The 23,471-nt window shown below is 51.6% G+C and overlaps 2 protein-coding genes across 3 annotated transcripts in view; both read left to right on the top strand.

Annotated features, from left to right (window-relative positions):
- The first annotated feature begins 4,743 nt into the window (after positions 1 to 4,743).
- LOC120503310 (E3 ubiquitin-protein ligase HECTD3-like) lies at positions 4,744 to 13,153 on the top strand. Of its 2 annotated transcripts, XM_039711748.1 has the most exons (22): positions 4,744 to 5,321; positions 5,400 to 5,560; positions 6,079 to 6,171; positions 6,602 to 6,737; positions 7,071 to 7,186; positions 7,443 to 7,556; positions 8,460 to 8,501; positions 8,630 to 8,712; positions 8,950 to 9,115; positions 9,450 to 9,531; positions 9,788 to 9,970; positions 10,063 to 10,112; positions 10,226 to 10,290; positions 10,515 to 10,618; positions 10,866 to 10,985; positions 11,114 to 11,203; positions 11,296 to 11,502; positions 11,752 to 11,881; positions 12,251 to 12,325; positions 12,577 to 12,658; positions 12,752 to 12,823; positions 12,990 to 13,153. In XM_039711748.1, the coding sequence occupies exons 1-22, from the start codon at positions 4,995 to 4,997 to the stop codon at positions 13,072 to 13,074; spliced, it is 2,583 nt and encodes an 860-aa protein (XP_039567682.1). In that variant the 5' UTR covers positions 4,744 to 4,994; the 3' UTR covers positions 13,075 to 13,153. The 2 variants fall into 2 exon arrangements, with proteins under 2 accessions (XP_039567682.1, XP_039567683.1); XM_039711749.1 differs by lacking the exon at positions 8,460 to 8,501 and having other exon boundaries at positions 4,746 to 5,321.
- Positions 13,154 to 13,876: 723 nt separating this feature from the next.
- Positions 13,877 to 23,471, top strand: part of EIF2B3 (eukaryotic translation initiation factor 2B subunit gamma) — a 99,105-nt gene continuing 89,510 nt past the window's right edge. The window contains exons 1-2 of the mRNA XM_039711686.1: positions 13,877 to 14,158; positions 17,651 to 17,790. Coding sequence (XP_039567620.1) covers positions 14,011 to 14,158; positions 17,651 to 17,790 — 288 coding nt within the window. The 5' untranslated portion in view covers positions 13,877 to 14,010. The remainder of the gene's footprint in view (positions 14,159 to 17,650; positions 17,791 to 23,471) is intronic.

The raw sequence follows: 23,471 nt of genomic DNA, 5'->3' as shown, positions 1-23,471 counted from the left end.
GCTTGGATTATAAATGTGATTGTGATGATGGAACCCTGGCTGAGCCCTCATGCATCAAAAAGCTGGTAGGCTTTTGTAATGAGTTTCTTCTCTACATCTTCTTGTAGCTCCACAATGCTCACTCCTTCCAGGCTGCACTTTGCTCATACAAAAGTGGGGTAAGGAGATAAAGCTGCAGAGCAGCTTACAGCACAGGACAGAGAACTGTGAACTGCTGCTGATACTAGGGGATGGCCAAGATGCTCAGTGTGTCCTGACCATACTCTGTTACCTTGTTCCTGACATCACATGAGGTCAGTGGAAATGAGATCATTCATCTAGGATTGAGAAGAATGGGGCAGGCTGGTGGCAGGTGCTGCAGGGGTGCCTTTGGCCACCAGGTGTCATAACAGACCTGCACAGCAGGACTGTGTCATTCCAAAGGGACTCCCATGCTTTTACATCACATAAAATCTGAGTTGCTGTCATTCCTGGCACCTCTTACACAACAGTGACTGCTGGGGAAGCTCCTTCCTCACAGTGGGTGGGAACTGTCTGCTTCCCTTTTGTTCTTTTAGTTCTGCATCCAGCATGCTGGTGGCCTGGCAGCTGTTCTCCCAGGCTCTTTGAGCCTCAGTTTACCCCTGAATGGCAGTATTACAACTAATCTATTCAACCTATTCTAGTTCTCATGGAGATCTGCTGTCAGGGCCAAGTTCATCTTCCAGACTGCAGAGGTTATGGCAGTGCCAGGCTCTGCTCCTCCCCTCTCATCCATGGGAAAGGACATGGAGGTTTCAGGTGAATAGGAAAAGCATTTGCCCTAGGGCAATGTAGAAACCAGATACCAAGAGCTGGAGCTCTTTAAGTAGATGGACCCATGTTCTGAGTGAGGAGTGGGCAATGAAACCTTCACAACTATTTGGAAGTATTTATGGATCTTCCCAACTCTGGACAAGGCTGGCCATTGCCTAGCACTGGGTGCTGCTAGATGTTAGTCTACATTTATACCTCCAGCTCCATCTTCAGCCTGTGTGGCCTGTTGGACATCCACTACTGTGAGTCATTGGGGCTGCACTGGAGGGGGGCTGATGCTGTAAGTTGAAATTTATCCTGTCTTAATGTTTCATGGCTTTTTCTCCTCTGTTGAAGGAGTCTGTCATCCAGAAATCACTTCCAGTTGTAAACAAAGTCCCTCCCTTCACGAGTTTCTTTTGAAACATGTATTCCTAGATCTGCTGAGGAGGGCTGTTACTAAAAGGGATGTAGGACCAGGAAGGAGCATGTGCTGCCATCTGCATCGCGGTGAGTGGAGAGAGCACAGGGTGAATTAGGGAAGCTATTTATGGCAGCCCTTGCCTGCAGCAGGGCCTTCCATGCTCCCTGGGTGGGTGTGAAATCCTGTCTGCTGGAGGAGGTCTTCTGTAAATCCTAGAGTTGTCCCAGAATTGATCTGTGTGGCTGATTTCAACCACCACTGTGAATGGGAACAGGAGTGGAACCAGTGCCATACTTTTCCGTGCTGGTGGCTGAGTCACTTCCTAGGGTGTCTGTTTTAAATGGGCATGAGTAAGCTGGTGAAAGGACTTTGATCTGCTGGCTCACCCTCAGTCAGGGGTGTTAGGGATGAAGCCTGGGAGCAGCAAGCTGGGCTTTGAAATAAGCCATCTGAAAAGGGATTGACACTGGGATGGAACTGATACTGCTTTTTCCAACCTTGCCCTCTTGCCTCTGCTGGACATCAGCAGGAGGCCACATTATTTACTGAGCAGAATTAGAAGCAGCAATAAAATAGACTCCTCTCTTTATTGCTGGGCAGGCGTTGGTTGGTAAGTAGTTCAGGAGGGGATGGATAAGATGGCCCTAGTCTTTGGTGTAGGGTGAGCTGATGTCACCTGTTGGAATGGGCAGGTTAGGAGCCAGCTAGGGCTGCTTGGGGTGATCAGTTGTGGGGGAGCAAGCACCTCTGGCTGCCCTGCCCTTGGAAGCAACTGCAGCTGGAGGAGAGTAACTGAGGCAATTACAGAGGTATACCCAGAACACTTCAGGTTTCTCACTGAGATGTGTTTAGACAGCTCTGTTCCCTCTCATTTTCCATGTACACAGCTCCAGCCTTCCATGATGAGGAGAGCTGCTGTGCAAGGTGACACTGAGAACAGAACCTGGCTGAAGTGGTGGGATCCTTCCCTAGAAGCATTGTGGCACCTCTATCTTTGGAGATGCTCAAGACTTCTTGTACAGCCCTGGGCACTGTGATCAGCCTTCAGTCTCATCCTGCTGGCTTTAGATCTAGGCCCTCCCTAACCTGAAGCACTTGATGACTGTGGAGTTATCAACTAGTTTTTCCCATGTTTCCTGCATTTCTCTACTCTTCCTTCCAGCAAGGTGTTTTAGCATCTGAGACCTCTTATTTCCTGCCACTGAGTGCTGCCCAAGGGCTAGCTGGAATTCTGGGGAAAGGAATTTCTGTGACAGGGATTTCTGTTTAAAAGATACTTGTAGTAACAGGACCCTGGTCCTAGCAGAAAGGGAATCACCCAGGATGGTCTGGATTTAATTCCTACAAGCATACTGAGAGAAACATCTTTTTACCACATAAACCATTGTTTTACATTGTCTATTTTGTGTTGTCACCATATGCATGTTGGAGAATTGCAGCAGTTGCTGCTGAGGTGGTGTACTGGGGTGGAGAGACCTGTGAAAGCCCCTCTAGTAGGAGGAGGAGTCCATTGCAGCAGTGAGATGGTTACGTGCATGGTCAGAGGCTCTGGAAAAACGTGGCTGCTGTGGAATGATGCCAAGATAACCCACTGATTGTGCTGTTCAGGTTGCTGAAGGTAAGCTGGGAAGGGGGAGCTGGGAGCTGGCCTGGATCTCCTCTGCGTGGTCCTCTCATCTGCAGTGTTTTAAAGCCAATCACAAGCTGAATGTCTGCTGTGACAGCCCAGCGAATTGTGGAAAAGGTCAGCCTGGCTCTACTCTGGCCAATCTCAGGGGCCCAAAATAGATGTTAGGTCAGTGCTGGGTCACGTTTCTTCTCTGATCTCTAAAGCTGTGGGTAGGAACTGTCTCCTATCATGTCTGACAAGGCACAAATCAAGTGCCCCTGCCCTGGAGTCCTGCTGCATGTGGCCTGGGGTGAGAGTGTCCTGAGTATCAGGAACCAGCAGCTGTGTGTCCTTGCCCCAACAACCACTCTCAAATCAGTGGAGATCGATTTTCAAGCCAGTGCCATCCTAAGGAAGGTGCTGCTGTCTCTGGGCTGCTGAGGAGCATCTCCATGTGCCAGAACTGCAGTCTGCAGGGTGGGTAGAGGTGAGCTGGGGCAGGGAGTGATGTCATCATGGCTCCATGTAACCACTTGCTCTCTCCTGCCTTCAACTTGCTGAATTGTCATAGAATAGTTTCAGGTGACTAATAACACACATGTAGTCTAGCTGTTCTTGTTATGCTACTACTACCCTGGAGTGTGACAAACTCTTAGTAGTTTGACAAGTTCTGTCTGTCCCTACCTCGTGTAGGATCTAGAATAAATTGAATGAACTAACTGCTCCTGGCCTTCCTGATGGTTTCTCAGGTCTGCCTGGGGTTCCTGTGTCCTTCTGTTGGGTTAAATAGTGGATGTGACACTTGGGGACATGGTTTAGTCATAAACATGGCAGTGCTGTGTCAACAGTTGGACTCTATGAACTTAGAAGTCTTTTCCAGCCTAAATGATTCTGTAATTCTAAGCAGCAATGAAGACTGATGTTGTGAGAGGCTGCTGGAGGTGAGGCAGAAATCGGCCCTGCCATGTCTTGCACACAAAGTAGCGTCACAGAGGTGACTCAGAGTATTAACTGGCTTAACCCTTCGCAGCACCTCTGCAAACCAGTGGTACAGGGTGACTGTGGCTGCAGGAGGAGAGCCCAGGACCTTCCTGGCTGTGGTTACTGCAGGTAAGAGCAAGGCCCAAGCCTGCATTTCTTCTGCATCGTGGTTCATGGCAAGGCAGGTGGCCATTGCTGTGGTGAGGCACAGTCATGCCTGCTCATAGGTAACACTGCAGGGATGAACAGCTGTTGGATCTCTCTGCACTGTGCCTTTGGAGCAGGGATGGAGCTGGACCCTGACCTGCCAGGAGAGCAGGCAAGCACCAGGGGACCTTTGAGCTCTGCCAGCCTGCTTGTTTCATGATCCTTCAACTCCACCCTTTGTGCCCAACCTGAAGAAATTAAGGTAGCGTGGGGTGGAGCTGAGTTGCTCTCTGCCATCGCCTTGCTGTGGAATGCAACAAGCAGACATGACATGGGGTGGCACACCCCATGTTCAGGGCAGGGTGGGGGAGCTGGGGTTGGGTGCTTTTGGGTGTAATGGCCTCACTCCTGCTGCCAGGATGCCTCTGTCACCTGGGGTAAAGCTGTTCTGGGCAGGGAAGCCTGTCCTCCTCCCCAGCACTGCTTGGAGCATCTCCACCTGCTGCAGGCCTGCCCAGGGAGGGATATAACAGCCAGAAGCTGGCTCTCCCATACCACAATTCCCACTAACCTCTTTTCCCTATCTATGCTGGAGGCGTAGCCCTGTGCCCTGATGCTACAGACTCCCTCCCTCTGTGCCTGTCGGAATGCAGGCAATGACAGAGATGTTGGAGGCCGGGAGAGAACACAGTCCTAAGCCAGGGAAAGGGGATGCCTGTGACCCGGGTCAGCTCCTGCCGGATACTGAAGTGGGCGTGCCCGAGTCACATCTTGGCAAAGGGAGCCCGGAGCTGGGGACCGGAGCGCCCGGTGCCCGAGAGCGATGAAGAAGCGCTGGGGCGTGCCCGGGGCACGGGCGGAGCGGCGCCTGCCTGACGCGGAGGCGGCAGCTGGGAAGTGAGCGCTGTCCGAGGCGGGGCTGCCCCGGAGGGAGGCGGGCACGGCGGCCCAGCCGGAGGCGCCCCGGCCCGGCGGGCATTCCAGGGCGGGCACGGCCGGGGCACGGTCCGGACAGCCCGAGGCGCAGCGTAGCGGCGCGGAGCCGGTGGCCGGAGCGCGATGAGGGCGGGCGGGGAGGCGCCGCACCAGGTGCTGGGCCGGCTGCGGTTCCTGCTGCAGTGCAGCGAGTGCTTCCGCCGCGCCCGGGCGCTGCCCGCCGCGCTCTGCTACGTGCCGCGGGAGGTGCAGTACAAGATCTGCAAGGCCCCCGCGGCCGCCGCCGCCACCACCGCCCGCAGCCTGCTCAGCGTGTGGGACAGCCCGGGGCCGGCGCGGGGCGGCAAGCGGGCGGCGCGGGCCACGATCGAGGTGCGGAGGGGCGGCTGCCTGCGCGCCACCGGCGAGGAGTACTGCAACGGCGCCGGGCTCTGGGTCAAGCTCAGCAAGGTAACGCGGGTGCGGCGCCGGGAACCAGCCGGGCATGCCGGGTCCCGACGGCGGTGACAGGACGGGATGTGCCTTCAGGAGCAGCTGGAGGAGTACACGGGCACCCGTGGCTTGGCGGAGGGCTGGGTCCTGGCGCAGAGGTTCGGAGTGGGAGGAGATAAATTAGTCCCGGTGGACTCCGTGCAGAGGATCCAGTGTCAGCACCAAACGCTGGGCGTTGATTACAAACCTGCTGTCAGGTATGGCCCCGGGCAGGAACTGAGCTCTGAGCGGAGGAGATGCGTGTGACCGGTCCCTGCAGAGGACATGCAGCTCAACTATCCCAAATCCCTTGGGCACGCCCAGCACAGCCCACTCACTCCCTCCAGCGCAGGTAGGGCCCATCCCCGCCGAGCTCCGGCGGGCAGGTGGATGCTCCCTCGTAGATGAATCCTGTTTGCTTGTGGCAGCGCCTGCACAGAATGATACCAGGGGAATTCTGAGTCGTTTGAATTTGGGCTCAGCGATGACACAGAGGTAGTGCAATGATCAGAGAGCTCAAATTTTATTTTCATCATGGAAGGTCACGTGCAAGGCGGGATTCCCCTGCTCCGTCCCAGCCGGTACCCGGGTGCAGGGACACTCATCCTTCCCACAGCTGTTCCTGGGTATCACTCCCAGTGCCCCACTACTGCTGACTACAGGCTAAGGCAGTAATGGACACACTAAGCACTGACACATCTTTTCCATTGTGACTCCTCCGCCCCTGCTGCTCCAGCTGGGAACAAGTGGTGGACCTGACGTACTCCATGCGCCTTGGAGAGATGCCCAGGCTCATAAAGCAGGATGAGGCTGCCGTGCAGAAGTTTCGGTATGAATGCATCTCCTAGAGCAGGACTGTAGCATCCTGAGGGGCTGCTGGCCAGGGCCTGGACATGCCTGCAGGGCCAAGACTGGCTTCAGGGTCTGGAGAGGGGAGGATGAGTGCCATGAGATGCCTTTTACACTGGTACCTCAGCACTGCTCAAGCAAAGATGGCCTTTGCTCCATGGACCACTGGAGTGACTGTGTACTGCTATTCCCACTGGGCTGGAGTGGCCATTAATACCTGGTGTGCTGGTGATGAGATAGAGCCATGCCATCTGTCTGCTGCAGGGACAGTGGCCTGGCACCATGTCAGTTTGGTGGCCATGAGACACTGCAGCCAGTCTCGGCTGGGGCTGGGGCTCCTGAACACTGCTGGTGGGCAGGTTTGGGGCGCAGCCTGGTCTCCTCATCCTGTTAACACAGACTCCCTGCAGGTCTGTGCCCCCAGGCTGGACCTATGAGCACGACATGGAGCTGGGGCGCTTCATGTACGATCACAGCGGGAAGAAGCTGCAGTGCATGGACTGCACCAAGGAACACATCAACAGCATCGAGGTCTCCTCACAGGCGGTGCGTAGTGGGGCTCCTCTGCAGCCTAAAATCAGCATAAGACGTGAGCATCACCACCTGCCCCTGCAAGGGGCAGAGCATGGTGGGGGGTTTTTGCTGCTCTAGCAAAGCTGTTGGGTGTTGGGGGCAAAACGCCATTGTGTCTCTGGGGCAGTAGGGGTCCACAGCCATGCCCAGTTTGCTATGTCAGGGAGCCACCATCCACCCACAGCCTAGCAAATCAAGGGGCTGGCCTGCTTCTGACCTCCTCTGGACCCACAAAACACATCTCAGGAGGCCATGGCATCTCCAAGGATGCTCATCTCCCTCCCTCTGCTCACTGCACTGTTGCAGGAGGATTGTGTTGCAGCCTGTCTGACAGACAACCAGACGTACACCTTCTGGGAGAGCAACGGGCCCCCGGGGCAGCACTGGGTGCGGCTCAACATGAAGAAAGGCACCATTGTCAAGTGAGACCTCGGGGTGTCCCCTGCATGCTGTGCCAGGGAAGGACAGGGTGCAGGGCAAAACACTGTCTTCCTCCTCAACCCAGCTTTCCCCCAGCTGCAGCCCGGGGTGGGGGTTGAGGTGGGGGACAGCTGCTGCTAAAGACACTCCAGGAAGACACAGTTTTGCTCCAGGCTTGGGACAACTCTGAGGGCACCTCTGGGCCCAGGCAGCTCATGAGGGGAGGACGAGGCTGTTGCTTGCTCTTCTCACCCACAGGAGGCTGTGGCTGATGCTGCATGGGCAGTGCCACTCCTATATACCGAGGCGAGTGGCTGTGTATGGGGGAACACCAAGCAGGCTGCAGCACCTGAGAACAGTCCTAATTAATGAGTGAGTAATGAGTGAGGAGCAGTGTGCCCAGCTTGTGCCAAACTCCTGAGCTGTCTCTGCATCCTGAGCAGATGTTAAGGATGGGGCTGGGGCTGGTTCTGAGTGATTTGCCAGTGCCAGTGGCTCTCCAAGGGTTGGAACTCCCTGGGTGCAGACTACATCTTCTCCCACAAGCGTGGTGGTCCCTTGCTTCCATGTGCCAGTCAAATGCCTTAATCTCCTCTCCTGCTCCTCACCCATGATGCAGCAGCTGGTCTGCAGCATGCTTCCTTCTGCCTGATGACTTTGGTGGTCTTCTTGCCTCTTGCTCCTCACTTCTGGAACACGTGCCACTGCTGCCACCTTCCTGAGTATCTCTGCCATGCTGTAGCCAAGAAGTCCTGGGGTGCTTCATCTCTCCATCTTCACCTGAGCCCTGAACACCCTTCGCAAGGCAGCCAGGGGCTTACACAGGAGTGCAAAGATCTCCTTCGCCTTCCAAAATGTGCCTGTTTGATGTTTTCTGGCTGAGCAGTGAAATCTGTCTCTGAAGAAGCACCCATGAGACTGCAGAGATGTCCTTTGCAGTGGCAGGAGACAGCTCCTTACTGCATCTGAATGTTTGCAGTGTTTCTTCCCCATGGGCTCACAGGACTTTGATGGGACCTTGACAAGGCGTTGAAAATACACTTAGTAAATTGCTCATTTACACAAATCCCTGTTTCTTTCAAAAACACACCACCCTTGCATGACCAACTCTGCTTGAAGGATGGTTCTGCCCTTGTGAGATGTGCTGGGACCCCCCAAGAACAGTGACATGCTCTCAGCCATCTTGTCTTTCTGTACTGCTTTGAATTTGTGCTCTTTTCTGGCTTTTTGGATGCGGCTTCCACCTTCTCCAGAACGTCTCTGTGCCTCTGACAGCCTCTTCTCTGCTTGGGCACCTCCTGCCACAGCCCTGGTGAGGTGGGGGGGCTTTTGCATGGGTAGAAGCACATCCTTGGCTGGGGAGCCAGAGTGGCCTGTGCCTCACTGGCCACCTCACCATTGTCTGTGCCTCATGGCTCTTCCATCTCCCTCCGTGCTGTGTGCAGGAACAGCTACCAGAATGTCTGCATCCTCCGTGACCTGAAAACCCACATGCCCGTGCTGGAGATCCGCTTCCTGGAGTGCCGGGGTGAGCCTGTGCACCCAGACTGTGGCTGCCAGCCCAGCCTGGCCCTAAACCCACAGCTAGTCCTGATCCTGCAGCTCTTCCTACCACACTTGCTGCTTTTTGGGATCCACTGGCGGGAGGGTTGAGGAATGAGCTTCATATGAGATGCTGCAGGTGCTGGGGGCACCTTGCCTCTTGTTGCAGCATCCAAGCCATGCTGGCTGCAGCACACGCAGCGTCGCTGTTCTTTCTTGGCAGACGAAGGGTACAATGTCCGTCTGCAGGGGATTAAGATCGTGTCCTTCTGGGAGTGGGACCTGATCCTGAATGCTGACATGTTCCAGCCAGCCCGGCTGGTTCGCTACCCTCTCCTGGAAGGGGTGGATGTTGACGTGTTGTACCGGCGAGCTGTGCTCATTCAGAGGTAGGGCACGATTCCTGCAGTGATCTCAGTCCCAAAATCATCATGCCTTGACCTGCAGGGCAGCCACAGGCTGGGGTCAGCAGTGGCCCCACAGAGACCCTCTGCAGTGATTCAGCTGCATTGCAGCAGCGTAGGCTGGGCTGCCCTTGTTTGCAGCATTTTTTTGAGGGAATTTAAATAAAGTGCTTGGACAGAGGGTGCTGGGTGGGTGCTCCCCTGGTGTCTGATGTCCCTCGATGGGCTGGAGAGGACTCGTGCAGGGAGCACAGTGCCCTGGGGTTGTGGTGAAATGCTGCTCTCCTGCAGCCTCACACTGCTTCTCTCCTGTCTCCAGATTTGTCCAGCTCCTGGAAAGTGTCCTGTGTTACCTGATCCCCCTCTCCGAGGACAGCATCGGCACCTTCAATGCACTCAGGGTGAGCATGTGCCAGACTTCCCTGGGATGGTGCCAGCAGTGGCATCTCCTCACAGGTTCAGGTTTTCTGTGGGCTGTAGTGTTTCCTCCTTATCTAGTGGGGACAGACTGGCTCAGGGCTGAGAGCTGCCGTGTTTGACATTGCCTGAGGGATGGAAGAGCATCCCCTGTGACACCAGGGCTGACTTGAGGAGAGGAAAAGACAGCAGGTGGTGGCAGTATCAGACCTCTAACCATCCCTGCTTGTTCCTTGCTAGAGCATGAAGCCATTCCTGCTGCTGTCCAAGCAGAGCGAAGCCCTCATTGCCCACTGTCTGCAGTCCTCAGAGAGCTCTGCTCCTCACACCCTGCCAAAGCTCTACATCAACAGGCTCCTGGCCCGGGAGCACCGTGCCAACCCCGCGCTGGACCCCAGCTGTAGGAACGCCGTCTTCACCCAGGTATGGCAGCACCATGCCCTGTGCCAGGTACCTGTCACTTCAGCAGGCATCTTGCCCCCATCTCATCCCCTTTCTGCTCTACTACTCTCCAGCTGTATGAAGGCCTCAGATCTTCCAAGAACAATCAGCCCCTGGACTACAGGTAGGTCTTCAGTGTCATAGGCGTCGCTTCCGCAGAGCAGGGTGCAAGGGGATTCCAGGTGCTGCTGGTATGCTCAGAGGAGGGATGTGCATGGGGCTGTTGCTTCCCCACAGGTGGCCCCTGACCTACAGCCAGTGGTGGGAGTGCGATTTCATCACTGAGGGCATCATTGATAATGGTGAGAGCTCTCCCCTGGTGTCTCATGTGTTGGGGTGCAGCTCAGTGGGTGCCCACGCTGGGAGAGGCAGCCCTGCTCTGCAAACATGAGATCGTTCCTGTATCTCCCCTACTCCACCAGTGGTGCTGCTGCTGCACCAGGGAGGGGGCAGCTTGGCCAGATCCTGTGGCTCAGTGTCTGGCCCTGGTCTATCAGGCACTGACCATCCTCTGCCCCTGCTGCAGGTGGTGGCTTTCGGGACAGCCTGTCAGATGTGTCAGAGGAACTGTGTCCCAGCTCCAGCGACGTGCCCGTGCCCCTGCCGTTCTTTGTGCGCACCTCCAATCAGGTTTGGCATCCCACAGTCTGCCTGTCCAGGCCAGGGGGCTCAGCCAGCAGAGCCAGGGGTGTTTGCCCTACCTTCCTGCTTGCAGGGCTATTGGCTGGGGGAGCTGTGCTTGTACCTGGGTGGTGGAGATCTCCTGGAGGGGTGTAAAGGGCAGGAGAGGCAGGTGAAGGGGTGAATGTGGGGGAGGCTGAAGGAGAGACCATGCTGGGCTTGTCACATCTCTGTGTCCTAAGAGTCTCTCCCACAGGCTAACAGCAGCAGTGACAGCAGGGACATGTATGTCCCCAACCCCTCCTGCAAGGACTTCCCCAAATATGAGTGGATTGGGCAGCTGATGGGAGCAGCCCTGAGGAGCAAGGAGTTTCTGGTGAGCACATCAGAGCCTTCCTGGCCAGTGAAGGGGCTTGTCAGGGGCCACATTGTCTTGGGCAGAGGGGCTACCCATGGGTGAGGAAGAGGCAGGAGGAGAATGCTTGTGTCCACTCCTTTTGGCAGATGCTGTCTTTGCCAGCACTGGTGTGGAAGCAGCTGGCAGGGGAGGAGGTCAGCTGGAGCAAGGACTTTGCCACTGTGGACTCAGAGCTGGTGAGCAGGGCCAGGTGCTGGCAGGGCAGTGCTGTGCTCTCTCGTGGCTGCTCTGGCTCCACTGTGGTGGCTACTGCTCGTTTGCATTGCAGGTGAAGCGGCTGGAGGTGCTGGAGAGGGTGGACAAGGAATGCTTTGAGTTCACGTTTGGCAGAGAGTTGACCTACACAACAGTGCTGAGTGACCAGCGCGTGGTGGAGCTGATCCCCAACGGCAGCAGCACCGCTGTGCGCTACGAGGACCGCAAGGAGTTCATCCGCCTGGTGCAAAAGGCTCGGCTGGAGGAGAGCAAGGAGCAGGTGACACTGTCCCCCAGGGCTGACAGGGCTGCAAGGGGACCCTGCTCCTGTGGCAAGATGTCCTGGTACTTGTGGGACGGGTGGTTGCCAGCTCCAGCTGGGTGTTTCTTTGTGTATCCCATGCCCAGGATGTCCGTGTGTCCTGGTGATCCCTTTTGGGGTCCTGTGGTTGCTGTCCCCAGAGCCCTAGGTGGCTGCCTGGGGCTCAGACCCACTGTGGTGACATGGAGCCCATCCATGTCCCCACAGATTGCAGCCATACGTGCCGGGCTGCTCCGTGTGGTGCCCCAGCCCGTGCTGGACCTGCTCACCTGGCAGCAGATGGAGAAGAGGATCTGCGGGGACCCGGAGATCACGGTGGCTGAGCTGCAGAAGTTCAGTGAGTCACAGGGCCAGTCCAGAGCTGCTCCCTGCCCTCCACAAGGGCAGGGGATCCCCTTGTCCTGCTTGTCCTGCACATGCATCCTGGTCACGGGGTGCCTGAGAGCCTGGGGGAGGATAAGCTAGAGGGTCCCTGGGTGCTTCAGGTTTAGCAGCAAACCCCACTCTGGTCCATCTGGTCCTTAGCTGCTGTGGGCAGAGGTGAGTGGCCACTCTGCAAACTGGGACCTCTGTTTCTCCACCCACCATGACACAAGGTGCTGGTCCCACTCAGGGTGCCAGGGCTCACTGAGGAGCACAGGGTCTCCTCCTTTCCTTTGCTTCGCTGGGAGTTTCTAATTCAGCCATTTCACATTCTTTGTTGCAGTCAAGTTTGAGGACTTCCCCTCTGATGATACCCGTATCCCGTATTTCCTGGAGGCACTCAACAACTTCACCAGTGGTGAGTGACCCCAAACCTTTGCTCTTCATGTGCAGTAGGACAGGCTAGGGTATGGGGTACCCACTGCCCTGTGCCCCAGGGGTGCTCACCAGGTGCTTCCCTGGGAAGCGGCTGGGGTCATCCCACCTGGCCCTTCCTGGGATTCTGAGAGGCTCCCTTAGCTTTGCCCCGTGCTCCTGGGGTGCTTCTGCAAGGCAGATCTTGCTGGGACAGTCCTGTCCCTGAGACCTGAGCTCTGTCCTTCCCCTCAGAGGATCTCAGCCGTTTCCTCAAGTTCGTCACCGGCCGGAGCCGCCTCCCAGTTCAGATCACTGTCTACCCGGAAAGGTCGAAGTGAGTCCATCCTGCCCGGGGTCCTGTGCCAGGCTGGGGTCCCCACAAGATGTCAGGTTGCTGTGCTGGGGTCTGACTCTCCTTTCTCCCAAGCTTGGATGCGTTGGACCTGATGCCACAGGCCTGCACGTGCTCCTGCACCTTCTTCTTGCCCAACTATTCCTCGTGAGTTGAGCTGGGGATTGGGATGCTCCCCACTCCCTGGGGCTGGTATTGGGGTTCCCATCAAGACTCCCCAGGCCTTCCCTGGGGGATGTCCAGGCAGTGTGGGGAGGGAAGCCTGAGGTTTTCTGTGGCCATCATGGCTGTGACCTGGTGTTCCCCCTGCCAGGGCCAAGGTCTGCGAGGAGCTGCTGCGCTACGCCGTGTACAACTGCATGTCCATCGACACCGACAAGAACCCCTGGGATGAGTGACACCCCCATGTGCCCATGGGAGCCTCAGGGACACGGGACTCAATAAAACTGCAGGGCCAGAGCCTGCTGTCCTGCCCCAGGTGCTGTTTGTGTCTGTGCTTCTCGAGGTCGGGACTGCATCTGGAGGGGTCAGCATGGCACTGGCCGCTGGGTGCTGCCACACAGGCTCCTGCGGGGTGGAGAGCGTGCCGTGTGGGGACAGCGAGCACTGTGGGTCCTGTCCCTTCTCTGGACATGGTGTGGGGAGCACAGCTGCCAACTGAGCCCCAGTGTCCCCAGTACGGAGCCCCCAGTGCCCCTCACACAGAGCCCCCAGTGTCCCCAGGGCCCCTCACACACAGTCCAGTGTCCCCGCACACAGCCCCGTGTCCCCAGTGCCCCTCACACAGAGCCCTCAGTGTCCCCGGTACCCCCACACACACACAGCCCCCGGTGTCCCCAGTACAGAGCCCCCAGTGCCCCTCACACAGAGCCCCCAGTGTCCCCAGGGCCCCTCACACACAGCCCTCAGCGCCCCCCACACAAAGCCCCCAGTATCCCCCTCACAGAGCCTCCAATGTCCCCCCCAGCCCCGGTCGGTGTCCCTCCGTTACCTCGTTCCGGCCGCCTGGGGGCGCTGTTCCGCCGAGCGCCCCCCGCCGCCGGGCCGGGATCCATGACTCGGCGCTCGGCAGCGCGGGGGTCTCTTCGCTCGGCGCTCCTCTCGCCGTCCTGGCTGGGTGGAGGCCGCCCGCAGCCCACCAGGGAAGCGGATCGATTCTATCGGCGCTCGCCCGCGATCGACGCTGTCGGCGGCCCGCGCGCAGGCGCAGCGCGGCCGCGCCGCCATTGCTGCGCTGTCAGTGCCGGGAGCGGCCGCGGGGAGCGGAGCCGTGACCCGCCCGTGTCTCACCTGGCCCGGCGAGGCCCCCCCGCCCTGTGTCCCTCCGCCACGCCATGGAGTTCCAGGCCGTGGTGATGGCGGCCGGGGGCGGCTCCCGCATGACGGACCTGACCTCCAGCATCCCGAAGCCGCTGCTCCCGGTGGGAAACCGGCCCCTGCTCTGGTACCCGCTGAACCTGCTGGAGCGCGCCGGCTTCGAAGGTGAGGCACGGCGGGGTCCGGGCGGGCTGGCCCTGGTGCCCGCGGCTCCCCGGGCACTGGGGGCTGGCCCCCGCCCGCTCTCCGCCGTTCTGAGGCCGGGCCGCCGGTGCCCCGTGGGCCGGGCAGGTGCTGGAGCTGCGCTGTGCTGCTGGCCCGTGCCACATCCCTGCGTGCCACATCCCTGCGCGCCACATCCCTGCGTGCCACATCCCTGCGTGCCGCGTCCCTTCGTGTCACATCCCTGCGCCCCTCTGCCCACCGCGGGTGTCTGACGGGAGGTTGGAGAGAGCTGTGTGTCTTTTCTCACACGGGAGGAAATGGTCTCAGGTTGCACCAGGGGAGGTTTAGATTGGATATTACGAACATCTTTTTCACTGAAGGGGTTTTAAAGCATTGGAAGAGATTGCCCAGAGAAGCGGAGGTGTCACCATCCCTGGCAGTGTTCAGAGTATGTGACACTTGGACGTGGTTTAGTGTGAGCGTGGTGGTGGTGCTGGTTGGACGTGAGGATCTTCAAGATCTTTTCCAACACTGCAGTGATGCTGTGACTCGAGGCCTTAACCATGAGTGTGTGACACTTGGACGTGGTTTAGTGTGAGCATGGTGGTGCTGGTTGAACGTGAGGATCTTCAAGATCTTTTCCAACACTGCAGTGATGCTGTGACTCGAGGCCTTGCCCAGCCTTGGTGCCATTCCCTGGTCACTAACCCGAGTCTCCCTGTTCCTTCCTCAGAGTCATGGGTGGCAGCAGCGTGGGCAGTGCCAGCTCTCCAGGATGGCTGGTGGTTTGTTGTCTCAGCCTGGCCCAGCTCAGGCTGCTGCCTCTGTCTGAGTGCTCAGCGTGGCTGCAGAGCTGAGCACCCTGCTCCCCAGCAGGGCGGGGACAGGGGCAGAGTGCTGCTCACCTGGGCTTTGTTTCACACCAAGACTAAGGGGCTGTTTAGTACCTGGGGAGCTTCCTCAGTATCCTCTGAGGTTAGGCTTTTCTTCACCTTTGAAGTGCTGGACCAAATCTTTCTGTGGCATTCCTCCAACTTCTTACAAAGCTTCTTCCTAAACACCTTTCAAGCATCTGGGTTTTTTATGTTTGTGTTTGTTTTTTGTGTTTCTGTTTCTCTGTTTTGTCTCTGTGATTATTCTGTACTTCATTTTGAGTCTGTGGCTTTCTTCCTGACTGCTTCTATGTTCTGTAAAGATGAGCTCATGATTATCCATGTTAGTCTCTTACTACTTCAGTGGGAAGGAACAAAACTAAGAGCAGACTTTGCCTTTATTCTGTTTCATTAGAAAATCCTAAAGAACTTTTGTTCTTTGGATTTGGTTTTTTGTTTGTTGAAATCTGCATTCTGAATGTCTGCCTTCTTTGCCTGTTCTCCTGTCTTTTTTTTCAATGCTTTTATCCTGCAGTGGAAATGTAGGTAGCTAAAATCTTCAATATAATCAGTATTGTGCTTTGTGGGGCTCTTTATTCAGAAGTAACCATTTCCACTTGATGCTCTTGACCCCTGGCACTAGTAGCTGCCCCTCTGCACGGCCCTGGTGAGGCACATCTGGAGAGCTGTGTCCAGTCCTGGGCTCCTCAGGACAAGATGGACATGGAGCTCCTGTAGCAGGTCCAGTGGAGGGCAACAGAGATGATGAAGGGTCTGGAGCATCTCCCTTATGAGGGAATGCTGAGGGAGCTGGGCCTGTTCAGCCTCAAGAAGAGACAATTGAGAGGGATCCTCACCAGTGTCTGTCAGTCTCTGAAGGGAGGTGTCAGAGGATGGACCAGGCCCTGCTCAGTGGTGCCAAGCAGTGGTACAAGAGGAAACAGGCAGAAACTGATTCCCAGGAATTCTCTCTGAACATAAGGAAGAACTTTGCTGTGCAGGTGACCGAGCACTGGGGCAGGCTGTCCAGAGGGGGTGTGGGATCCCCTCACTGGGGATATCCCAGAGCCATCTGCACACAATCCTGTGCAGTGTGATTGGAGATGAGGCTGCTTGAGCAGGGAGGTGGGATCAGATGACCCAGTGTGGTCCCTGCCAGCCTGAGCCATGCTGGGACTCTGATGGTGCTGCAGTCAGACTTTCTCCTTTCTCACACATAGTGCTCCAGCTTCTCTGTCTCCAGTGGGAATGTGGATGTGCAGGGTTGTACTCAGTAAATGTGTTCAGCTCCAGTAAGCAAACTGCCACCTTCCTGCTCCTTCCGTGCTTCAGGCCCCTGACCAAGCTGTACCTCCCTGGATTAAATGATCCAGTGGCAAGAATTCTCACCCTGGATGATTAGTTCCTCATACCTGCTTATGTAAGTAAGTAGGTGTTCCATGGCTGACTCACTGCCTCTTTTGCCCTAATTGCAATGCTTCATCTCTCCTGATATTTAGGAGGCCTGTGCCCAGCTCACCAGGTTTGTGCTGAACTGTGTGAGCTTACAGCTTGCACCTGACACCAGTTCCCTCTTTATCAGTTAATTCTTTGCCTAATTCAAGGTGTGCTTTCAGTCCTTTTCTCTGGGTTCTTCAGCCTCTTTTGAATCCACACTGGCATCCAGTATGGGAGTGGAAGAGCAGCCATGTCTCTGGCACCAAAATGCCACACAATTCCCATGTTTACAGTTCCTTCCTCTTTTCTTTTAATAGGTTCAAGATGAGTTGAGTTTTGATTGATGCAGATTTATTCCTGATGTGTTTTCATCTTGCCTATGCTATTATTATAATTTATTATTTCTTAGTATTCTCTGTTAAAATTCCATGTGGAATACAATGTTATAGTGTTGAGGTGTTTTGAGGGGATATTTTAACTGGAAAATTTGATTGTTACTTTTCCTTCCCATTCCTAAGACTGGGGGAAAGGTTTCTTGTTGTCTTGTTTCTTCAGTCTTTTCTTTGCAGAGCTTCTGTTCTCATATTCTTCATTTTGGAAAATATGCTTTCATGCCAGTGTTGATTTCCTTCAAATATGCATTTATCCTTTTTCTTTTGTAGATGGAATGAGTTTGTTGCTCATATATTACTCCACTTTCTTGCCAAGCTGATGCTGAGAAATAGTTTAACCATTGTATTGTAATAGTGTGGTTGGTGTTGTCCACAGAGGATTACACAGGATCAGGGCAGCAAAAGACAGAGCTCCAAAGTGTTGGTGACATGAACACGGGGTCCCCTTGGTCTGTTTGAGGACATATGGTTTGAGGCTGCTGGTTAATGATAGAAGAAGTGTCTGTTCTATCTTGCTAACTGATGCCACACATGCATGTGTCCCTCTCAGTAACAACCTCCACCCAGCAAAGCAGGGGAGATTGTTGCACATTCATTAGAGTTTAATTCTTTTCTTGAAAAGTTACTGTTGCCAAAAGAGCTTGACTGGGTGGAGAACCCAGTCATGTTACTCAAGCCTTTTGACAGTTCCATCAGCCTTTCTAAATAAAAAAGTGGGTGTATCCTATTTGTGATAAATATTATTTAGATTTCTTTTCTGCTTCATCTCATCTCACTCTCCTTTGTCCTAGAGGTCATTGTGATTACAAGGAAGGAAATCCAGAAGATGCTAAACCTGGACACAAAAATGAAGCTTGATTTTGTGTGCATCAGTGACAACATGGACATGGGTACAGCAGATTCACTGAGGCATATTCACCAGAAAATTAAGGTATTACTGTCTTTTATTGAACTTAAATGGAAGTTTATTTGTTTATAATTTTTTTTGTTGTGTTGTAAGGAGTTCCTGTGTAGTGATTCTGTGCATAACTGAATTTCCTGGTCTTCAAAAGAGCTGAGTTTTGTAAAGGTCACCTCACAAGGGAGCTCACACAAAGACTCTGAATGATTGGAATTGGGAAGGCTGGAGCCTGTTCAGGCTGGGCTCTGGCTGCTCCTTGGTCAGTGTTAGCTTTCTGGAGAGATAATTAAAAGGTTGTATTTGTTTCTATGATTTTTGATACAGTGTGTGATAGTTGTTGTCTGTCTACGGGGTGCTTGGGGGAGCAGCTCTGCACAACCATTCTTTGCTGTCTAAGGCAATGCAGTGATGCTGCAGAGAGTTTGGGCTCACTGCTGGCTGTGACACAGGCTGCCTGCACTCTTGGGTCAGTGACTTGTGCTGGGCTTCAGTTCTCTGCTTGTCCTCTGCTTTTGTTCCCTTGCTCTTACAGTAAGCTCTTCAGTAAACAGTGCTCAGATGTGATAAAGGGCTGCTGTTCGAATAAAAGCAGCAGTTTATAGAATTTTAATTTCCAGCTGCATAATTAAAACACTCCCATGTAAGGCAGAAATGCTGCTCAGAGCTCTTGCTGTGATCTGGGACGGAATTTTGTTTTTGTTGCTGTCATAGACTTAATCATAGGATTTGTTCTCTGTCTGTTTGGGCCATCTTAGCCAAATTGCCTGTTTAAATAAATGTTGCAACAGAACATCAATGAGTGCTTAAGTCCTGAGGTTTCTTTTTGAAGCTCTTTTTGAAGCTAATAAAGTGCAGTGTTACAGGCTATATACTCCTAAGAGAAAGACTTCATTTGAGACAAGGTGAAACTTCAAGGCAAATATGGATGTGTAGATGGCACGAGACAGTTCTGGCAAGGCAGACTGGTATTTAGAGGGTGAAGAGAATACAGGACAAAGAAAATAAAAATTAACAAAATCAGTTTAACTGAACTGAATGTTTCTGTCATGTGGAGAATCACATTTTGTCGTAACTTGGTTAGGCAGTATTTTTTAAATACATGCATGGAATAATGAAGTGTCTGCACTGCAAATTGGGACCCTGACCTCACAGTTTTATTGTCTGATCAGTGACAAGCCCATATGTCGGGATGTCTTTCTTTTTGGTAATCCAGGCAGGTCTGCTTAGGGGCCCTGGGAGGCAGCAAGTAGAGTGTCTGTGAGTTAGAAAATAATGTGTCTTCACAGGCGGCAGTGTTGATCTTCTGTTTATTTTCCAGAAAAAAGGCTTAGAGAAGATGTGAGGTAGTCCTGAAAACCACACAAGTTTTCCTAAGTCAGATGCTCTGTATGAGTGGCAGCAGCTGCTTCTGCCCTTTTTATTCCATGTCTGCTTGCCTGGGCACAGAGGACAAAGTGGTCTCTTATTTGAAAGAAGCCTATACTAAGTCCTTGAGCAGATTGCTGCACTGTGTATTTTGGAGTCATTCCTCTAGTAAATGCATACCACTGGTGCACCTCTTACAGGGAATGCCCTCTCCTGTGTGATATAGGTGAGAGAACTCCACAGTAGAGGCAGCTGAAAAGCTGCTGTATGTTGGCTGTGTTTGCGGTGCAGCGGGAGAGTGATCACGTTGAAGAATGAGTTTCCCTGGTGAAAACAACTGCTTCTTGTGGCCATAGTTTGCTGGCAGGCTTTTTGCAGCCCATGCCAAAAGTCTGATGAGAAGTTTAAACTGGTTGCTGAAACTTAGTTGTCACAAATTGAGTTAATTGCCCACAGACAGAAGAGCAAGTATGCTCAGTGAAAGCGAGGTAACGTGGCACAGTATAGACAACTTGCTTGTGTGCAGTGCAAGTGACAGGGACTAGAGCCAAGACTATAAATGCACAGTAAGAAATATGGCTAAAGGTAGCAGAACTGCTGATCACAAATTCTGAGATGTGCATAAAGCACTCTAAAGCAGAACATTTCATGACTTGCTGCCTTGTCTAGCTTTGACTGAAGGAGTCTCAATGCTGCTTGCTGTGCCTGCAGTTTTGGGCCTTTTTGTTGTGTTGCTCCTTGGGTAATGAAGCTTGATACTTTAAAGATTAGATGTCAAGATTAGATTTACAGAATTGGATTCAGAAGTAGCAGGAGAGCACGTACATGCAAAACTTGTAAGGGCTAAGGAAGCTGGTTTCTATTGTTTTCTCTCTTTATGGGGCAGGTAAGACTGACTTTTCATTCACAGTAACAAGCATCTCACTGTCAGTCTTACTTTTTGCAAGTTGTTCAGAAGTTCATGAGAGCAAAGGAAACTCATTAAAGTTTTTGTTTGCTGTTTGCCCACTCTGCACACATAACGTTTTTGACAATTTTGCTTCAAAAGTTGATATACTAGATGCAGGTTCTTTCTCTATTGGAAGTCTTCCTGTTGTTTTTGGCTGTCCCAGCCTTCACCTGATTGACAAGGTAGCAGCTTCATTAGGGTTTTTATGTTCATTACAAGTCTGAATATATCCTTTTCTTGGATCCTTCATACAATAAAAATATTATGCTAAACTGCATTTCTAAAGGCACCTACTTGAAAAGTAGTGAACACCAGAAAACTTGGTCCTGTAAGTTTCACTTTGTTTATTCCTAGGCCTGGGTGTCAGTCTGGCCTGTTCTTTACCAGTACTTCTCTAACTGACTTGTGTAGCATGTTGTTTTGTTTGGTTTTATTAAACATTCAGTTCTAGGGTGTGAATAGCAAACACCATTAATCAGTTTGTCCTCTCAACTCTCCAGCTGAGAACTGAGGCATAATGAGGTGAAGTGATTTACCTGGGGTCATTGAAGAGATTTGTACCAGTACTGGAAAATGGACTTCTGTCTCAAATCTCTTAGTTTCATCCATAAGATAACCTTATGATATTACATATTCTGTGTAGTATTGCATACTCTGTTTTCCCATCTTCAGAAAGCCAGCAGGACAAGACAATAAGTACAAGCTGAAGCTGTTTTAAGTGAAAACAGTTGAGGACACTTCATTAGAGCTGTAGTTCAGTTTCTGAATCTCCAGTGTTGTGGTTTATTCAGTGTGTGCTAGACTGTGATATAAAAAGGTCCTCAATCTGGAATGTGTCAGTCTGAATATAAGTAACTGAAAACTAATTTTGTATTTAATTATAAAAATATTTCTAATTATAAAAATATTTTTGCACTTAAATAAAATTTAAAATACTTAATATGAAGTGAAAACAAAGGAATATTTTGGCCTGCATTTATATTACCAAGTTTAAAAAAAAGACACTTAAAATTTGTTTTACACTAAGTGAGCACTTAAAATTATGTTGTCAAAAAGCAAAACTGTGGGTACAGGACCTATTTATTTCTTAAATTATTTGTTTTATACAGGGATATGAAAACAGTTTGTTAAAGAACATTGTGAGAACTGTTGATCAGATCCCTTAATTGCCCTCCTATGGACCATCCCAGCATTTTCTGGAATGCAGTTGTTTTAGGATCCTGCTATGGTCTGTGTGCCTTATGACAGCTTTCATAGGTATCATTTTAATACCCAGTCTTAGTGCTTTGATAGAATTTTAATATCATTGTCAGTTTTACTATTTTGGCCTTTTAAGTTCCTAGTTTTCTGCTCATCCTTTGAATGACTGCTAATGAATGGCTTTTCAAAATACAAAAATGGAAGTAGAGCTCCAAAGACTTATTTTCATGTTTATATGTAGAATTAGAAGTGGTAGAACATAGGCTGTGTAGACTCACAGTTGATGGTGACAATGCTGCTGTTGAACTGCACCTTTACCACCCATGGGGAGTTTTGAGGTCTCTGTTACCTCACCTTGTAGCCTTGGCAGAGCAGTAAGTCAGTCTTTAGGTTTGGATTGACCTTCCTGGTCTTGAAGAGTGAAGAAAGCTCCCCTGCTTCAGATGAGGCTTTAGCAAGGGCATGGTGTATAATGAAGTTTAATCTATTCTGGAAGATGACAATCTGCTTCTGTAGCTGAGTAAAATCATTACAGGAACACTGTCTTTGTTTGTTTGTTTATTTATTATGCCTTCTGACTTTAATTTTCTTTCAATTGTTCACATATTCAGTTTTACTAGAGTAATTCTGAAGTGTTTTACTTAGTAAAAACTTCAGTACCTTTGAGTTACTGCCTTCCCTGCAGCGTGGAAGTGAGGTGGGTCCAGCAAGACTTACAGGACACAAAAAGGGGCACTGCTTTTGGCTGTTTTACTTCATGACTATCAGTGTTTGAAAAACTCTGTTAAGTAGTGGTGTTCTAGTCTCCTGCTTTGATGGAGCCAATCTGCTTTTGTCTTAATCTCTTGTTTGCACTGAAGAATATTCTTAACCTGTCAGGAAGTGTTTGAAATAAAAATAGTTAGCATAGGTACAAATTTTTTTTTTTGTACAAAAAAGAAATCAAACTTTCCTTTATGAAATCTCATTTTCCACACCCAGATTTTTTTTCCTGTCACTTTCTGATTCTACTCTTTAAGTATCTTTCATCAGTCAGTCAGGCTGTTGCTGGTTGCTGTCTCACCCATTATAGACATGAGAGGCCTGTTGCCTTTGCACACTTTTCTAGCAGCCTGGAGAATCTGTGTGGGGGAAGAAATAATTTGTTTTCTTAGGGATCAGGTCTTCTAAAAACTAAACTTCCATTAGGGATGAAAGAGCAAACAATTTGAATGTAAGGAAGGCTTAGTCTAGCTCAGGGCATGAACAACTAAATACCTCATCCATAGATGATAAGAAAACATTAATCTTGCTGTGGATTTGTACTCAAATTTCCTCATATGTACTGCTTCAAGATTAAGGGGGTTTTAGATGTGATCAGTGTTTGGCATTTTTAGTAAAACAGTAAAGCTGATTTTGCAGGTGGACACAGCAGGTGTTAAGGTGTAATTTAATAACTTCCATGACCTTGTTTTTATTTTTTTAGCATCCTAAACTTGCTAATTGCTTGGAGCAGTGTGGAAGGGGTCCTATGTAAGAGACAGAGCTTTTCTTTAAAATCATATATAATTGCTTTTTCCTCAATAACTATTACTAGTCCTTGTTTCTGGTTTTCATTGGTAAGCAGCACTGGCTGGAGCACTCAGGTCAGTTGAAACTGAGTAATAGGGAAATCAGTAAAAGTCTTGACCATTTCAGTGGTGACATGTGATAACACTTTCTAGCAAGAGAAGAGATTGAGTGCTGTCTGCTGCAGGCTGTGGTAGCAGATGATGCAGTTTGGTTTTGTCAGCAACTGGTTTTTCAGTGGTAATTATTTTTTGTTGTTATTATTATGGGGAGCAGCCTTTTTAAAAGTGAACTTGTTTTGATGTTCCTTGTAATTTTATGTAATGAAATCCCCTGGCTCACTTAGGGAGGCTTTTCTTGTGTAGCTGGTATTAGTGGACATGAATTTTCAAGTCATATTGTAAAGTCTTCTGGTACATCCAGTGTGATTTTTTGCAGTCCAGATATAGGGCTTCATTTATTTGACTTCTGCTGCTATCCTTAAAGGCCTTCTCTTGAAGTTCAGTAGACCTCCTTTGGCTGAATCACAGGACCAGCATTCAAAATGTATGCCATGACCTTCCGTGTTATAGCACATATAGCTATATAGAGTTTGGCTGGTAACACAGAACTTGTGATTTTGGGAAAATAATAACAAGAAATTTGTGGT

The sequence above is a fragment of the Passer montanus genome, unplaced genomic scaffold, assembly GCF_014805655.1.
Source record: "Passer montanus isolate IOZ18808 unplaced genomic scaffold, ASM1480565v1 scaffold25, whole genome shotgun sequence".
NCBI classification, from domain to species: domain Eukaryota; kingdom Metazoa; phylum Chordata; class Aves; order Passeriformes; family Passeridae; genus Passer; species Passer montanus.
This window is presented reverse-complemented; position numbering and strand designations above follow the sequence as displayed.

Bases quoted from the DNA above. Each gene is read 5' to 3' on its own strand.
- LOC120503310 (XM_039711748.1), top strand. From the start codon at position 4,995: ATGAGGGCGGGCGGGGAGGCGCCGCACCAGGTGCTGGGCCGGCTGCGG. The intron at 5,322-5,399 runs GTAACGCGGGTG...ATGTGCCTTCAG, and splicing joins TCTGGGTCAAGCTCAGCAAG to GAGCAGCTGGAGGAGTACAC. The intron at 9,532-9,787 runs GTGAGCATGTGC...GTTCCTTGCTAG, and splicing joins GCACCTTCAATGCACTCAGG to AGCATGAAGCCATTCCTGCT.